This window comes from Varroa jacobsoni, unplaced genomic scaffold, assembly GCF_002532875.2.
Source record: "Varroa jacobsoni isolate VJ856 unplaced genomic scaffold, vjacob_1.0 scaffold_1248, whole genome shotgun sequence".
NCBI lineage: Eukaryota > Metazoa > Arthropoda > Arachnida > Mesostigmata > Varroidae > Varroa > Varroa jacobsoni.
Genome location: NW_019214150.1, coordinates 223,995 through 240,608, shown reverse-complemented (window position 1 = coordinate 240,608; position 16,614 = coordinate 223,995). Strand labels below are relative to the sequence as shown.

Below are 16,614 nucleotides of genomic sequence, written 5' to 3'. Positions count from 1 at the left end.
ATTTTTTGGTAGAGATGGTATTTTTAATAGATCATAGGCCATCTCCTTCCCCATATTCACTTAAGCTGTAAATAACTTAGGAACGAAACTTGTACGATATGGAAGTGTGTTCGTTAAAAGAACAGGCTAAGCATTCGATATTATTTTTTGACCAGCAACTTTATTCCATGTTAATGTCCCGTTAGGGAAATAGGGTATGGGTAAAGGAACTGATAACACCAGAAATTTTTACTTAGTCTACAGTAATTTGAATATTTGACCGATTAAATCGTTCCAAGCGAAAAAAAAACTCCAAACGTTTAATAGACCTTATTAGCACCGTTGCTATAGGATATTTGTTAGTTAATAGGGAACATTTTTTCTATCATATTAAAAAAAAAAGAACGGCAATACGTACTACCTTAAGTGAAACACTAGTACCTAAGCAGTAAGTTTTTGATTGCTACAAAATGCGCACTTTTTTTTCTCTACATACGCATCGGCAAATGGTATGTAATATGTAAGTTATTTCCTGTACTACCTAGCTACGTGTTTACGCAAGTTTGTCCATTTAACACATCCATTCGTAAACAGGTCAACAGATACCTAACTGTAGTCCTGAGCAATGTTAGGAACGAAAGTTTGGCTGCAAGGACCAATAACTAAAGTCCTATTCTATCGAAGCAATACAAGCCTACTGTGCTGTCAAATTGCGCCTCCACACCAGGCTCTAGCAGCTTTAGCTTCACCTTCTAGGTCAATGCATCAAACGTAGCTGCTTCACGAAAACTACAAAACTCAACTAAAACGATACGTGTCGCTGCACAGCGAGAGCTTCCAACGGAAGCTTGCGCATCCAAAGCGAAAATTATGTTAGTCAAGGCCATCTAATTGCGTACGTTCATTTCTAGTAACCCAGACACTGTAATCAAGCACAATTAGGATCTCAAACTAATTTCGAAAAAAGTAATAAGAACGTATATGATGTTAGCAAATGTGCCAATAAAGGATATGATCGACGTATTAGCTAAAGCGACATAAAGGTTGCTTAGGTTCAAATTTGTGCGTGGATGCGCCTGTAGAAATTTCCATGATAGGAAAAACGATGCATATAAAGAGCAATCTCTTCTCATCGGTCTCTCCTAATTGCTTTTATTAAAATGCCCTACTAGGCAAATTTTCGAAGCAATGCTAAAACAGCGCTAGCGAAATCTATCGTAGGAATAGCAGCTAAGGTCCAGTTTTTTTTTTCACCTGAAAAACGCGTTCCATTTTATTGCGGCAACGATCCTAAATTTTACTCTGACCAGTTTTTTCGGCGGCTTTTGGCTACAACGACCTGCGTGTATGTTTCCGGTACATTCTTCTGCTGTTAAAAACTCCACTCTAGACCCGACGTGAAACACACGTCTCTACCAAGTAGAATCAACATCCACCTATAGATTCACAGGAAGCTGTCACCAGATATTAGCGCGCGCGACATAAAATGATAGAACCGTATATGTTAAAGTCAGCGCCTTGGCAAACTTCGACGTGTTCAGTTTGGTGACAAGTCGGTTGCACGTCTTCACACTGCCACGTAATACGGTGGCACTCGGTACCAACGTCGAATTGTGTCTGTTACGACATTGTACCTAGTCTTTCCATTTATGTTAAACAGAGGTATGTATTACTCATCATTAATTGATTTCTATCGGTATTTTTGAATTAAAAATGAACACCCAGGCATATTATCCCATGCAAAATCTTTGGTAAGCTTTGGCAAAATCCAGCATTGGTAAGCTAATTATAACCAAGGATCAACGAAAACTGTGTATAGAGTAGTCCGCACTGATCTCATCGATGCCGAAATTGGCAAACGTTGAATACGAGCTGCATTTTGACGCTCGCGGGCATTTGAGGGCGTTTAGTGCGATATCGAACTGTTCTAGGACGCTACTTGAATCTCTGTAAAGTTAAATGTCATACCCATTAACGGAACCTATAGCGCTCAGCTCGCAAGCAAACCATAAGGGTCTGGTAATGGCCAACCAGTACCCGGGCCGACTTCTTCCGTGTCGCCGTCCGCGAAACGCGGGTGGCGCTTCGGTCTAGATCGAGGCTTAGCTTACTCGATTAACTGGCTTCTTGGCTAAGGCCCACACTCGAACGCGCTCAGTCGGCGCGCTAGTAGAACCCGCTCACCGAGTTACCCTCAAGGCAACTTGCGCATACCTCAGCTGTTACACAAAGGAAAAGGAAATCTGGCCTCTTTTCTCGTCTTTTCTCATCCATGGTTTAAGCGACCTAAGGTTTTCTTTTCTGGGTTTTCGTTTGACCACCCTTTCGTGTTGTTATCGTTCGTCCAGAGGCCATACGACCAGAGCTCAGTAGGCAATAGAAACTGACCGCAGGGTTCAAGGTAGGTGGTTAGATAGAAGGGCTAGCGCGAAGACGGAGATAATTTTCCCTGACATAGAAAGATTCTGCAGAAGACATTTTCGATGCGCCAATAATACAGTCGGACGACTCAGCAGTATCGTTGTACCATAGAGTTATTAACGTGAGTTGTACTCCTTCGAGCACGTTGAGTTTGCAGATAGTATTAAACGATGTATTATTACTGCTGTGGTTATGTATGACTTTTCCGTGTGCTTGAGGTGTATCGTTTCGTGAGTGTTTTCAGTGTGTACACCTCAGTGGTGATTCACATAACAGCTGGGAGAAAACGCAAATGGACCGTATAATACGCATGGCTAGTAAGATCCAGGGGACTAAGGTCACCTGGAAAAGCTTGTATTTGGGAGCAGTGTCAACTTGAATGAATTTTATAGCGAATGCCCATTATCTTTCTAAAACATCACATTGATGCTCAATAAATGTGTTTACGGTGACCAAAACAAGGCCTTTCAACGGGTAAACATATTTCAATTAGTTCTGTGTTCAGATTGAGCAAAAAACAGGCAAACCTATATTTTACTATGTTTATGTTATTTAGTTCATTTTTGCATTTGGATGTCTATAGAAATCGGACATAAACTGTAAACGCTATGCCTTCATCGATGTCCCTTACGTACATTCCCATTTGATTCATTATAACTTCCAACAATTCATCGCTAACAGCATTCTCATTTAAAGTACTTTGTTGATTTTTGTATAAAGTAGAAAAAATTTGATAAATTGCATAAGTAATCCTAAATTACTTTACGAACAATTAAAGTCACATAAAATTTCGAATGACCTGTTTTTGACAAAAGAAGATCTATTCCGGTTGCCGCGACGCCATACGGAACTAGTACGAGGCATGTAACAACCTCGAAGTCGAACGCTCATCTGATTGAGATCTGATTGAATAATCGACCGTCCATAAAGGAACAGAAAAACCTAACAGTAGTACTTATATTGTGCTATAATGGTCCTACGCTTGAGCGCGAATTCATCCACTTTTCAAACGCTCTGGATCTAAGACTTTCTATGTACTCTCCAAAAAATATCGAAAATACTACTAACAGTTATATATTTACTGATGACGATGATTTTTGTTGGAATCTAATAGTCATAACTTTCAGGTAGCCTTCAACATATTATCCGCTGACTTTGGTCACATCTAAAAAATAGGATGACAAATCGTAAAGTAAAGAAAGCAAGTTGGATTGGACTTAGTTATAAACCGCTTAGCCAGTACCGCAACGTAGAGATAATACTAGTCGAATTTCGTGACAGACATTTAATCTAGTGACTAACTTTACTCATCGTCCTGATCCACTTGTAGCTAAATATGTACCCCCTTCAAATGATACAGATAATCCAAATTTTGAGTATACTATGAGATAAAGGAAGTCAAACGCTATTAATAACTCTTATAAGTGACAAGTGCTCCTAAATGTCCTGTTTAGGCCTGCTGTGCAAAAATGTACCTGTAAATCATGCAGTCAGACCAACCATAAGCAACATAGATGTATGAACTCTAAGATTAATAGTCAATAAGACTTAAGGTAAGTCTAGTTATTTTGAGTCGTAGGTTCTAGATAAGAATTTCCCTCTATTTTTTTTTTCTCATTTGAGGATGAATAAAAGACTAATAGACCAAAAAAAAAAAGGGAAATTGTTCGATGTCACTTACTAGTAACTTATCTAATGAGGTGAATCCATTGCGTTCAGTGGTGGCAATGCCTCTTCTCCGCTGTAGCGACTAAACGGCTAGTATCAATATTTGAAATTCGCGGCGTTTACCGATATCGGATCTCTCCAGAATTTGTTTCTAGTTCTTTTTGAAAACACAGACATTCTATATTTTTATCCTGTCCGCCACTGTATCGTGCGAGATTCAAAATATCGTCTACTTTTTTTTTATCTATTCGTCAGCTCCCTAGCGGAGCTTACAAGGAACAACTAAAACTCTGATTAATAGTAGCCTTTAATATTTATAAATAACAGAACATATCTATGATCGTAATGTGTAGTTTATCTGCGTTGTTACAAGCAGTGCACAATGGGCTGATTACCGGCTCTTAGCACAAAATCCATTCAAGAAACGCCTGTATATCCAAGAAATCGAGATGTTCATCACTATCGACATAGACAACCACTAATACTAACTGTAATTGGTACATACGCAGAACGAATTACCGCCACGAATGTCACAACGGTTTGCTGTTCGCGACTTAAGTATCCAATTGAAAATAACGGTTGCAATGAAATGTCTGTACTTTGTTCATTTGTTTAGCCGAAGGTCATGATTAACGAGTACGTACACGATCCGATGTCTCCGAATATTTTGGAAGGGCACCTGTCTTTCAAACACTGCGTTACGTCACCGTATTCTTGAAGAAAATCAGGACTGATACATGGGACCATATTTTTCGCTCTAGTTGACGCCGTGATTACAGAAGATAGAGTTCGAGAATAGACTCTTTCTTTAAGATAACATATAGGAAACGATAGCTTCTTACGAACGGGAAATTAACCACGAAACATTTGGAGAATGCTTGAAAATGAACTGTAAGTACTAAATGTAGATGCTATTTGATTGTTTTTTCCCTTTAGCAGGAACGTTTCTTCTGGGCAAAGATGTCGTCCTTTGCGGCGTCCCTCGCCGCGACAATAGATCCTGTTCGAAGCCAGCTACTGCTGTCGTTAGCGTCATTGTCTATACTCCTCAGCGCGCTTCACCGTAGTCAGGCAATAGATCATGTTAATATCGGTATGCGTAGTATTCGCTCTCTACGTGTAGGCTAAACTGAAGGAATCAAGTTAACTAACACAGTGTTATTTTTAATAATGCTGTAACGTTTTTGCTAACAGAATGCAGTAAACTTTTCTATATCCCAACAAAAACCAAGAGATAACAAATTAATAAGTTATCATTATTTCGATATGAAAGCAAGCGTGAACAAATTTCAACCCGAACGAATTTTTCGACTCTTCTTTGATAGGGAACGCTTATTTGGCCCTTGATGTGTTGGTAAGTCAGAGTCATTGGAGAGTCAAGATGTCGCATTTAGAACATGATTGCAGGTGGCAGATAAACACAGGTATTCGCTATACCGTCCCTGAGAAACCTGTTTTTGTTAAGCTGTATGGGCGTGAATCGCGTCGCCGCTCCCTGGCTGTGGCAATTCGTTAACTTCGTGCCATGGTCCTGCGTTTATCTTTCAGGAGGAATCTTTGACCAGGAAGATGAAGGTCTAGCGAATCATTTCACGTTAGCAGTAGACCGAGTGAATCGGGATTTGGGTATGCTCGGCGCTACCAAATTTCAAGCAAAGGTTATGAACCGTAGATAATGTTTGGGTATAGAAAAATATACATGCTTAATAATAGCCATTAAATAGTGGGTCAGTTGGACAAAAAATTTATAGAGACTAAGGTTGCACTGCATGTCTATTGGTGCTCTTTTAAAGTTGACGTCATAATATTCCTAATTGTCATATTCATATTACTGGCAGTAGGCGGATGTTAGGAGATTCTTTCTTCAGGTAGTAATGGAAAGGATGGATAAAAATACTACAAGCAAAGCTCTAATGAGCATACAAGTCTGGGCGAAACATATAAGTCTGAGATATAGTTGTTGATCATCTAAGATTTCCTACGGTTGGACGGATGTTTGTGTTTCTGCGATGACATGTCGGCATGTTTGGGGTCTATCCGCCACGAGCGGTTAGTAGAAAGATAAGATCGTAATGACTAGTGAAAACCAATTTTAAGAGCCATCGATTATGTATTCAACTGTGTGTACGAGTGTACAGCTGCGGGCTCGCATAGGTTTCTTTCCTTAATTGACGTTCGCACGTTATAGATGTTTCGCGTTACACCAAAGGACAGCTTCGGCGCATCAAAACGCGGTTCGTACTAATTTTACTCAATAAAACGGAGAGCTATACATTTACTGATAATTTAACAATATCTATCATAATGAAACGGAAAAGATAATAATTGAAATGAAAATGTCACTTGGTTGCGGTTTATGATAATAGAGCAGTTGCATTGATCACTCAACATAAGTCACATATGACGCCTAAGTTTGTCTGGCATAACTTTCGTTAGTCGTTGTTTTATCGTGTTGTTCCCTCAGTGTGTGAACTTGCTCGGCATAAGGTCGCAGCCTTCGTTGGTCCTAGTTCTCCGAGCGTTAAAGAACTAGTGAAGGCGACAGCGTTTAGGTAAATCCGCATCTTTTTATCCGTTACATTTATCGAGGCAGATTTCGTACTTAACATGCGCTCATTGTACGAAATTTACTACAGCATACGTAGGCGATGATAACAAATACAACAACGAGATCAGTATTAGTCACGACATTTTTGGCTCGCTAAAGTCTCATCACGGGGACGATCCATGCCTCCATTTACTACAACCACTATAGCTAATGCATATAAATATACCAAGTTCATTAACAGTAGCTTTATTATTTTATTTGCGATTATTAATGTGTATCATAAACTAATATTTTATTTACGAATAAATTTTAATCGTGAACGTTTCATAGACTCAACGTTCCGCACGTTTCAACAAGTTGGGAGCTACATGAACGCCAATCACCGTATACGCTCCGGATGTACCCAGAGGCGGACCTGCTTGCGCGGGCTTACAGAGACATCATATCCGAAAAGAAATGGAAGAAATTCGCGATTTTCTACGATTCCGATGATGGTCGGTTGAATCATCACAGCACAACCCAAAAATTTGAATGACAAACATGCAGCCAAACCGTTGGGCTATAGGGAGCTATGAAATGAACAAATCCTATCTTTTATCGGTAAACGGCTGGAGCTTTGTATTTACAGATATGTTATTCAGAGTACACTGATCACAAAACACCTTTACGGCCTAAAATAGCCTTTGGAATTTTCCATCTATCCCGTCCATGGCACGCGCTCGTAAATCTTACTGCGACTATTCATATGCGCTGTAAGCTCATTTAGGATCGGCACTCAAGAGTACTTGGGGTTACGATAATCGCGAGTACTACGAGAAGGTACCCTACTAATGCCTACTGAACAAAGCCTTCTAAATCAATCAAGCTTTATTACCGCAATCGCACTTTCCTATTCTACGAAATCAAACGTGCACCATCTTGCGCTTATATGCTGGTAATTCAAATAAGTTCACGTACACAGAGAAGTTTTGGGGGGCGACGACTGCTAAAGTTGGCAGCGTGCTTCGCGCTTATTCGTTACAATAATTTTTACTTTATTCAAATTTTTTTAGCCCCTTTTTCTTTTTATTCATCGATTAGTAGTTTTCAGCTAACCTAAGTTGGAAACTAAGCTGGAAAATCTAAGCACAGAAAAATGAGCTGCCGTAATTATGTTTGGCACTGACAAAATGAAGATTGTAAAATGATTGGCGAAGCTTTTTATGGACTGCTTAATACAAAAAGAGAGGTGCCACCACTCATGTTTCCAATAAATCATTCTTTTCGTCCTAAACGTCATTTTTCAAGAAAGGTTCCGAGACATGAAAGACTGATTATCTAATACGTTGTGTTTGAGGGAGGCCGTTCATTGGCGCGGGATGCTCCATCAACTGATATAGTCCGTTAAGTGCGATATTTAGTCAATAAACGAAATGATGCGTCATTGAAGATACATAGCTATGGAAATCATTAACTAAAGTCCCTTGGGTCAGATCACGTCAGCATATGCATCAAAATTTCCTCAAAGTATAGATAAAATACGAGATCCGGTCTCTAAATTAAAGTTACACGTATCAATGCTCTTCGAATGTTATTATATGGTTATTATTATATGGTTGACTTTTTTTCATCTTTACAGTGCTTGTGATGCTGAAATACGTACTCGCGGACGGCTTTAACCAGACAGCGCCTGACGTATTATTATACGAATTTGATCCAGATTTAAGTTACGAGAAGATGCTCAAAGATATCGGAACACGGAACCACTTCAACGTCATCATAGGGCTTCGGCCAGATAGGTGAGTTTGTATATGCAAGAATTTTTTAATCAAACCTTTATAGTTATTATTAAAGCTGATCAGAGATAGTTGTTGAACTCGAACTCTACATACAGGACGCTTATTGGCACCCGAATTTAAGCACAAGTAACGTACTTCTTGTGCGGCTAGCTAAGAACACTCCAAGAGTATACGACAGAAAAGTGTTTTTTAGTTTAGATCTCGCGTTCGGTATAAAATAAGAAGAAAGAATAAGAAATAAAACGAGAGATGCTAGTAGATATGCTAGAAACTTGCTCCGTTGGCAGCAGATCTCGTTGAGCAATAACCTGTCGTGCGATTACCGCTTGCAACTGCATTAAAGTTACCTTACGAGCACTGAGAATCATGAACGGGCCAGATATTTTACCACACATTCGAAGATCTGCAAAACCTGTGTATGTATTTATAAAGCTACAGAGTTCCTCAGCTATAAGGATTTGTTCTAGGAATTAACGAAATGTATTATTAACTGTTGTATTAAGTGTGTAAGCATTAACTGTTGTTTATCTAATTCATGTTTTCCGCGTCTTGCGCATTGTGTCCTCAATCTAGAGTCAAAGAAGCTTTGCTGGCTGCTGAGGGTTCTTATAGCTCGTTTTACCACTCCTATCTGATACTCGGCCTGGTAAGTAGCGGCGAAGTTGTCATATTGTTTTGCAGTTGATTGAGAACATATAACTATAGCCAATACCAGGTTGTCTGAGGATAAACGACATGATAACTTGGACATCAGTTCTGCGTAATTCATAGCAAAAGAGTTTTCTCACAAAAGTTATGAGTGCTCAATGGCCACAGATATATTCTTTGTCCGTAAACATCTGACATAAAGGAATAATTTGCTCGATAAACATTTTTCCATCGTCAAGTCTGTAGGCGAAATATCTTCTATACACATCACGTTTCGTTTTTTCGTTACTTTAGAGCTACTCTTTTCGTCATATCAGCATCACTAACGCAGAACATTGCACGCGTTTCAAGGACTTTCACTCTTACAAAATGGAGGAGGTCGTAATGCAACGCTATTTGGCGAACGTGACGATGTTTCGTCTGGTGGATCCGTCACGGTCGGAGTTTCAGGAAGTCAACAATCGACAGAGATCCAACAGTCAGCTACCCACGGATAGCTCAATATTCGGCCATGTCGACGCGCCAAATGTGTGGGCTCCTCCAAGTACTACGCCGCCCGATGACCTAGATGTTGAGCGACTGACGGTAATCTAACAAGAAAAATGACTCATTGTTTATTAATTAATGCTGAATATTTGCTGCGTACTTTGAGTACTTGACCACGTATGGTAACAACCTGTTTTATTTGTAGACAGAGGAAGCCTTAATGTACGATGCCGTATCTCTGATCGCTAACGGTGTACACAACCTTTTGCGGATGAACATTCTCGGCTTTCAACAGTTAGACTGCAATAAAACAAACAGCAACTGGGACTATGGACAGTTGTTCCTCGACCACATGAAAGAGGTGCGAATTATAATCGCTTGAATTGTACACAGAATGTACATTAAATTCGGTTTATTTATCTAACAAATAGTCATTAGAGTATGTAGGTGTTTTTTTGTTGTAAATAGGCAATTCTTTGTGTATGTTCAGCGAAGAAGTCGTCAAACACAATTTGATGGGTTTCCTAATTATTTGAGATGAGCTTTAAACTGGTGGCGTCAATGATTGCTTGAAACAATTTACAGGGCGTATAATGAATGAATCCTTTTTCTTTTTCCATTTGGCAACGTTTAAAAATCTACTTCTATTACCACATCTGTATAGTTGACGATTCGTGGTTTGACGGGCGATGTGCGCCTCGATAAAGAGGGCAAACGCGATATGTTCACATTAGACGTACTCGAATTGAACAAAGGAAGTAAACAGTGGTCATTCCTTAAAAAAAGTTCCTGGGATCCTACGACGGGCATTAATAAGCCGGAAGGTGATGAAGCTGTTCACGACGTAGAGTTCTCCGTCAGCGGAATGATTCTCAAAGTCGTCACTGTGGAGGCAAGTTGCTATGAACCAACGTAAGCAAATGTCGGCTTATTGTGAAAATATCAGGGATAGATAGAGCAATCTATGAAGAATACGTAGCTAGAGTGAGCGACCAATGCTGTCTATAGAAATCTTTTTTTATAAGTCATGCTTAAGCTAAACTGTTGACGGCAAGACGGCGATCCGTAAGGCCGAAAGCACAGCTTAGTCCATCGCAGCGTCTTCGCTGGCTGAAGGAATGAGATCACGCCAATGTAGAGATGACACTGTCGCTTATCGTTCGAGTTCTGATATAGTTTTTTTGTAATCATTTGTGAGCCGAGCATACGCACGTAAATATACCATAAAAAGAAATAAACAGAGGGTAGTATTTTGTACAACTGTTGTTTAATGCAAGATACGTTTGCAATTCGTTCCATATTCTTATGCATCCTTTAAAATCCATCGAAAATTGTCACAAAACGATTCGATGATCGTCTCGGGATTAGAACGCACCGTACACTATCATCAATCACTCACTTACTGGTCAAGATCGTTTCTATGGATATGCGATTGATCTGATCAAGATGTTAGCTGAAAAAGCCAACTTTACCCCGGAATTCTACATTGCTCCGGATTCAGCTTACGGTTCGCACATTGGCGGCGGTGTTTGGAACGGAATGATCGGTGACCTCATGAAACACGTGCGTTGATGCCTAATCCCTATAAGGGCTGAAGCTCGATAGAAACTGCATAACATAAACATGACCGATCTAAGATCAATTGTATGTTGTATCTAAGACTTGTTTGTAAATGTGTTAATGACATATGTGTAAGAACCTGTTGTATATATATCATCTGTAATATTAGCTAGACCCTAGGTACGGTGACCTAATAGCGAACACTGTATGTAAAACTAATGCGGGTAAAGTGTCCATTAGAATAGAATTTTTTTTTGTTATAATTGTTTAATGTGTTTCTGTCAATGCAGAAGGCTGACATTGCAATCGTAGACCTGACGACAACGGCCGAACGCGAGAGTGTCGTCGACTTTACGACACCGTTCATGAATACTGGAATCTCAATTCTACTTCGAACTCCAGAGATGCAGCCACCATCGTTGTTCTCGTTCTTGCATCCATTCTCACCCCTTGTCTGGTTTTATACGCTGACTGTCTATATTCTGATCACAGTCGCTGTATATGTTTTGGGCCGCTTTACACCGTACGAATGGGTGCCCTCACATCCATGTGATCCCGATTCCGAACCGGAAAATCAGTTCGGAACTATCAGTGACTGTTTTTGGTTTACTATGGGCAGTATTATGCAACAAGGCTCAGATCTTGTTCCCAGGTCAGTTTATGAAATCTATAACTGATATATTGGGAAAGTTTCACCTTAAATAAATTGTATTTTAACTTTATAGCATGGCATTTACGTATATGTACACACGTATAATTTCATTCGATGTTTCGCAAGGCTAAGGGGCCCTTGAAAAGGTAACTGCTATAACCTAAGTTTTTGTATCCTATATTCGAACTATTTTGTTTTGTAAGCCTACTCCGAGCAATTTATCCATTTTGCGTTGCCGCCATTAGCCAAATAGGCTTAAATTTGTGGAATTCCGTTAAACCTATTATTATAAATGCTGCAGTACATTGTTCTTCTGTTCCACAGGGCTGTCTCTACTCGTACACTGGCTTCGTTATGGTACTTCTTCTGTCTCATCCTGATTTCGTCCTATACGGCTAATCTGGCCGCCTTTCTCACTGCAGCTCGCATGAGTTCACCAATTGAGAACGCAAACGATCTTGCAAAACAAACTGATATTGCGTATGGTGCAAAAGATGGCGGATCCACCAAGAGATTTTTCCAGGTATTAGACTCTATATATATACTGAAACGGATTGACTCAGCTCTGCTTTTGCCTGGTAGGAACTATTGCTCCACAGCCACTTGCTTTACCTGTATAGGGCCATAGATGTGTAGTTATTTATATATTTATATTGAATGGTCATTTACGGTTCGTAAACCGAAACTGAAGCAAATATTTTTCTGCAGTTCAGAGGAGCATCACTTAGCTGAGTATGCGCGGAATGACCTTTTGCAGTAACAAAAGAGTAACAGGATAATTTGATCACTCTAGAACTTCTGCGATTTCTGGAAGAAAAATTATGGCAAATGACTTTGGCATCCTCTATCAAAACACCATTGAAAAATTCTCAAGATACCCAAACTAGTCTAGCGGCTAAAGCTGCGGACTATCCGACGGATAAATTATAATGATATATTAATTAATCCAACGAAGTTGTCTGCATTTTTATCGGATAGTTGGATATGTATGTGGTCTGGCATCGTCACGATGAAGGACGACGCCTCTTCGATTCGGTGGTTTCTATAGGTTATTGTAATTTCGCTAATTGTTAGCAGTGAAGAGCTAAGGCAATCGACGATAGTAATTCAGGATACCTTTCAAGTTCCACCAAACCCAAAGCATTACCTTGTTTGACGTCGGTATGGACGTTGTCACAGGCTGTAAAGCAATTTTTTATTTGAACATCGTTATTATCAAATGCAACCTCTTTTTCATTTGCCCGTTCTAGAAATAGCTCAAGTTCGAAATTCGATTGAGAACGTTATTTTGGGTCGCTGTATGCGCCACCCAGAGTATGGAGTTTCTTTTGCAGATAGAGGTCTTTGATGGAATTTTTTGGCGGTGTCGGTTTTTTCCACTTTCGTAATAATATCATCCACTTCTAGTCCGCCATTGCGACTGCTTTTCACATTGCAATTTCCAGAACGCGAAAGACCGAAACGCTTTTTAAACCGTTTTTTTCTCCATAACACGACCACACGTTTTCTATAGGCTTATATGCACATATAAAATGTAACGTAATATCATTATAAAATATAAGAAATTTTGTATTTGTGAAATGGTGCTTACATTCAAAGCGCTCTATCTTGGGTCAGAATAAAGACATGCCCGATAATCTTGGTACATTCACTACAGCTAAGTCCGAGTTTTCAAACGATACAAGCTCGTATCACCTGAAATAAGTGACATTGACGTTATCGTCACAAAGATCGTCAATTCTTTTTCCATTATCCAATACAAGAAGTAATTGAATAGAAAGAAATAGGGTCCAAGCCCAGACAGGTCGAAATAGCTCTAAAACGCATAACCTGACAGGCACATTATAAATTTTTCATATATCGCATATATTTATATCATAAGACATAGATGGTACATTCAAATTATAGAAGAGTTTGACAGACCAATCGTTGTAACGGTTCTCCACTACACCTGGTACCGTACGAATCAGATAGACTCGTCGCAGCGATTGTAAAACAATTTAAGTAAGAACCAGCTATTATCGGCAAAAGTGTCAGCGACACTAGAAACTCTTTCTGTTTCCCAAAATAGAGTATGTACGTTATTGCTAGTTTTCATGCGGCTCCTAAAAACAACTAAACAGCCATTTTTATATGCCTACATTTCTAGACAGAAATCGACGGGCATTTTGAAGGGAAACCTCACCAATTAGCTTTTTTGAAACTTGCTACTTTATTTTGTATTTATCGGACTTGTTGGCAGCTTTGGAAGCCGTGGCTTATCCTCTGTCCAAAACCTGATTCCGCTATGATGGAAAAATATGTAGCATCCTCAAAGCAAACTTCAACAATTTTATACCTACCGATATTGCTTGACATATTGTTGCTATCAAAAATTATTTTCAGATGAATGAAGAAGAAATATTTTGAATATGACTAGTGAACGGTTTGGGTTTTAAACTGAAGGTGCAGGCACAGTTGATGGCGGTTACATCGAACAAAAATGGCGTTCAGGGGTGACACTTCTAGCATACGCAACAAATGTTGTTCGCCAAAAAATCTATTCAATATAACCACCATTCACCGCGATTGCATCCTCAGTCGGAGCCCTAACTCTTCACTAGTCATTTCCAAATATCTCTTTGATCAGCTTGTAATTTTTGAATACCGTTAATCAAGAGATATCAGTAGGTGTCAATCGTAGAAGTGTCGTCCGAAAAATTCCGGCCAAAAAAAATTTTGGAACCGTAATACGCCTTAAAAAAGCTAACCATTGGGCTTATCTGGACGACCTAATGGGCAATTAATATTGCCCACTTAAAAAAGCCATAAATTTCTTCACCAAAAATCCAAGCCTATCAAAAATCGCCCGCCAAAGCTTTTCCTAATATATCCTAGGGATGCGGAGCAGAACAATTAATAAATTAAACGTACATTCTGCCGTGGCTCATTGTTGACTTTTGCTATCACTCGTCATCAAATATCAACAGAACAGCAACAACACTGTCTACAAGCGCATGTGGGCGTACATGGAGTCCCAAAAGCCGTCCGTCTTTCCAAAGACAAACGAAGAAGGTATACAACGGGTGTTAAAAGGCGACTATGCATATTTGATGGAGGTGACATCCATTGATTATCTTGTTGAAAGGAATTGTAATCTGACAAAAATCGGAGGCCTACTGGACAACAAGGGCTATGGTATTGCCACACCCCAGGGTAAGTAATGCCACAAACAATGACGCTGAATGGATACATACATTCAAAAGGCGAACATCTAAACGAAATAAAGCTATAAAATTTTGCGAAAGAGTTGTTTGAGCTCAATGATAAATTGCTCAGAGTAAACTCTCACTGTCTTACTCTAAATTAGATAGAAAGATTAGCATGATACACACTTAGTGCTACCATGGACAGGGAAGTAAAGCCAATTTGTAAGGCTATAAACATCATTTTGAAAAAACACTGACGGAATTGTAGCGCCTGTCAACTCACGCATAGTCCTTAAGGATTAAGTCACCAAACCATCATTTTTTTATAGAGACAACTTGCATTTATAAAGAAATATTAATTTTTATGTAGACACTCAATTTTCTGTCTCTCTGTAATTTATGAATATTAATTTAAACGGAGCTAACATTCTAATCCATTTACATCAAAGGTTTCCTTTTTTTTTTTATAACAGGATCTCAAGTACGTGGCATTCTGGAGCATCATTTGATCATCATGCAAGAGAAAGGTGTTCTACAAGAGCTTAAGGACCTTTGGTGGAAAATCCCTGGCGAACCTTGCGACAGAGTTAAAGATGATTCTGCTGAGATGAGTATGGAATCCCTCGGAGGTGTTTTCTATACGCTGTACGGTGGCGTTTTAATAGGCGTCTTTGTCGCACTTATTGAGTTTTGGTGGGAAAAGTCCCAAGCTCCCTACGGCGAGAGAGTAAGCTTGAATAGAAAACGTTATATGTTACATGGCCTTATCGAATTAGATATGTACTTAAATCCTAAATGCTAGTTTAGAAGGACTGATTTTAGTGGTATTGAAATTTCGGTTCTAGCCTGCCATTGTTGTCACGCGTCTGATTCGATGTGCTGCTGACTCAGATATGTTGGTTATAAGGTACAGTTTAATTATACGTATTTTGTTCCAGGACCACATCTTAGTCGAGTTTCTTCGCGAGCTGAAGTTAGTGTTGACATGCACTGGTTCACGGCCAAACCCTGAAAGCGCAGATAATTCGATAGCCGACGACGCTGCCTCGAGAAGATCGGGTCATTCAAGGCAGGCGAGCCAGGTGTTCGCTACGTTAAATACCTAAACTATTAACTTGCTGAAAAAAAGTTGAACTCAATTTAAAAAGTGCTACCCCTAAAAATGAAAAGAAAACGATAGGTGAAATAAATATAAAGTGTTCAGAACATGATTTATACATTTTACCGGAATTTTGCTCATGTTCAGATAGAGGAAATTATGATGCAGGTCGACGTCATCGTCTCCACAACCACCTATATGATAGTAACGATAGCTCACGTACTTCAAGTTTAGCGCTACATTATTGAGGTGTTCGGATACGATAAACCAAATAGCGACTATCAAGTGGCTCTTGAAGATGGTTTGTGTTATTAACTTTTGTTGTTAATTTAAAATTACATAACATAACTTTATAAACATTTATATTTATTAAAACACCGCTAATGCGAATGCATTCATTGCTATCCATCTCCTGCCAGTTAACATTGGAAACTACGATGTAATACAGAGAGTGTCCAAGTATTACGGCGATAACTTTAAAATAACAAATATAAACCAGGACGCACAAATATGTTGTCGACTTCAATAGACTTACGTCAAGCTGCTAATAATAATAATAAAACTACAAGCTCTATTTTCTACACGAA

The 16,614-nt window shown here is 39.3% G+C and overlaps 1 protein-coding gene across 8 annotated transcripts; it reads left to right on the top strand.

Moving 5' to 3' along the window:
* The first annotated feature begins 2,115 nt into the window (after window positions 1-2,115).
* LOC111268023 (glutamate receptor ionotropic, kainate 2) lies at window positions 2,116-16,614 on the top strand. 8 transcript variants are annotated; one of them, XM_022846704.2, is made up of 17 exons: window positions 2,116-2,380; window positions 5,008-5,161; window positions 5,617-5,726; window positions 6,257-6,302; window positions 6,533-6,620; window positions 6,947-7,110; window positions 8,235-8,394; window positions 8,968-9,040; window positions 9,337-9,627; window positions 9,734-9,889; window positions 10,193-10,420; window positions 10,897-11,091; window positions 11,379-11,740; window positions 12,065-12,263; window positions 14,710-14,935; window positions 15,402-15,655; window positions 15,867-16,614. In XM_022846704.2, the coding sequence occupies exons 2-17, from the start codon at window positions 5,029-5,031 to the stop codon at window positions 16,032-16,034; spliced, it is 2,853 nt and encodes a 950-aa protein (XP_022702439.1). In that variant the 5' UTR covers window positions 2,116-2,380; window positions 5,008-5,028; the 3' UTR covers window positions 16,035-16,614. The 8 variants fall into 8 exon arrangements, with proteins under 8 accessions (XP_022702439.1, XP_022702440.1, XP_022702441.1 ...); XM_022846705.2 differs by having other exon boundaries at window positions 5,005-5,161; window positions 9,394-9,627; XM_022846706.2 differs by having other exon boundaries at window positions 5,005-5,161; window positions 9,824-9,889.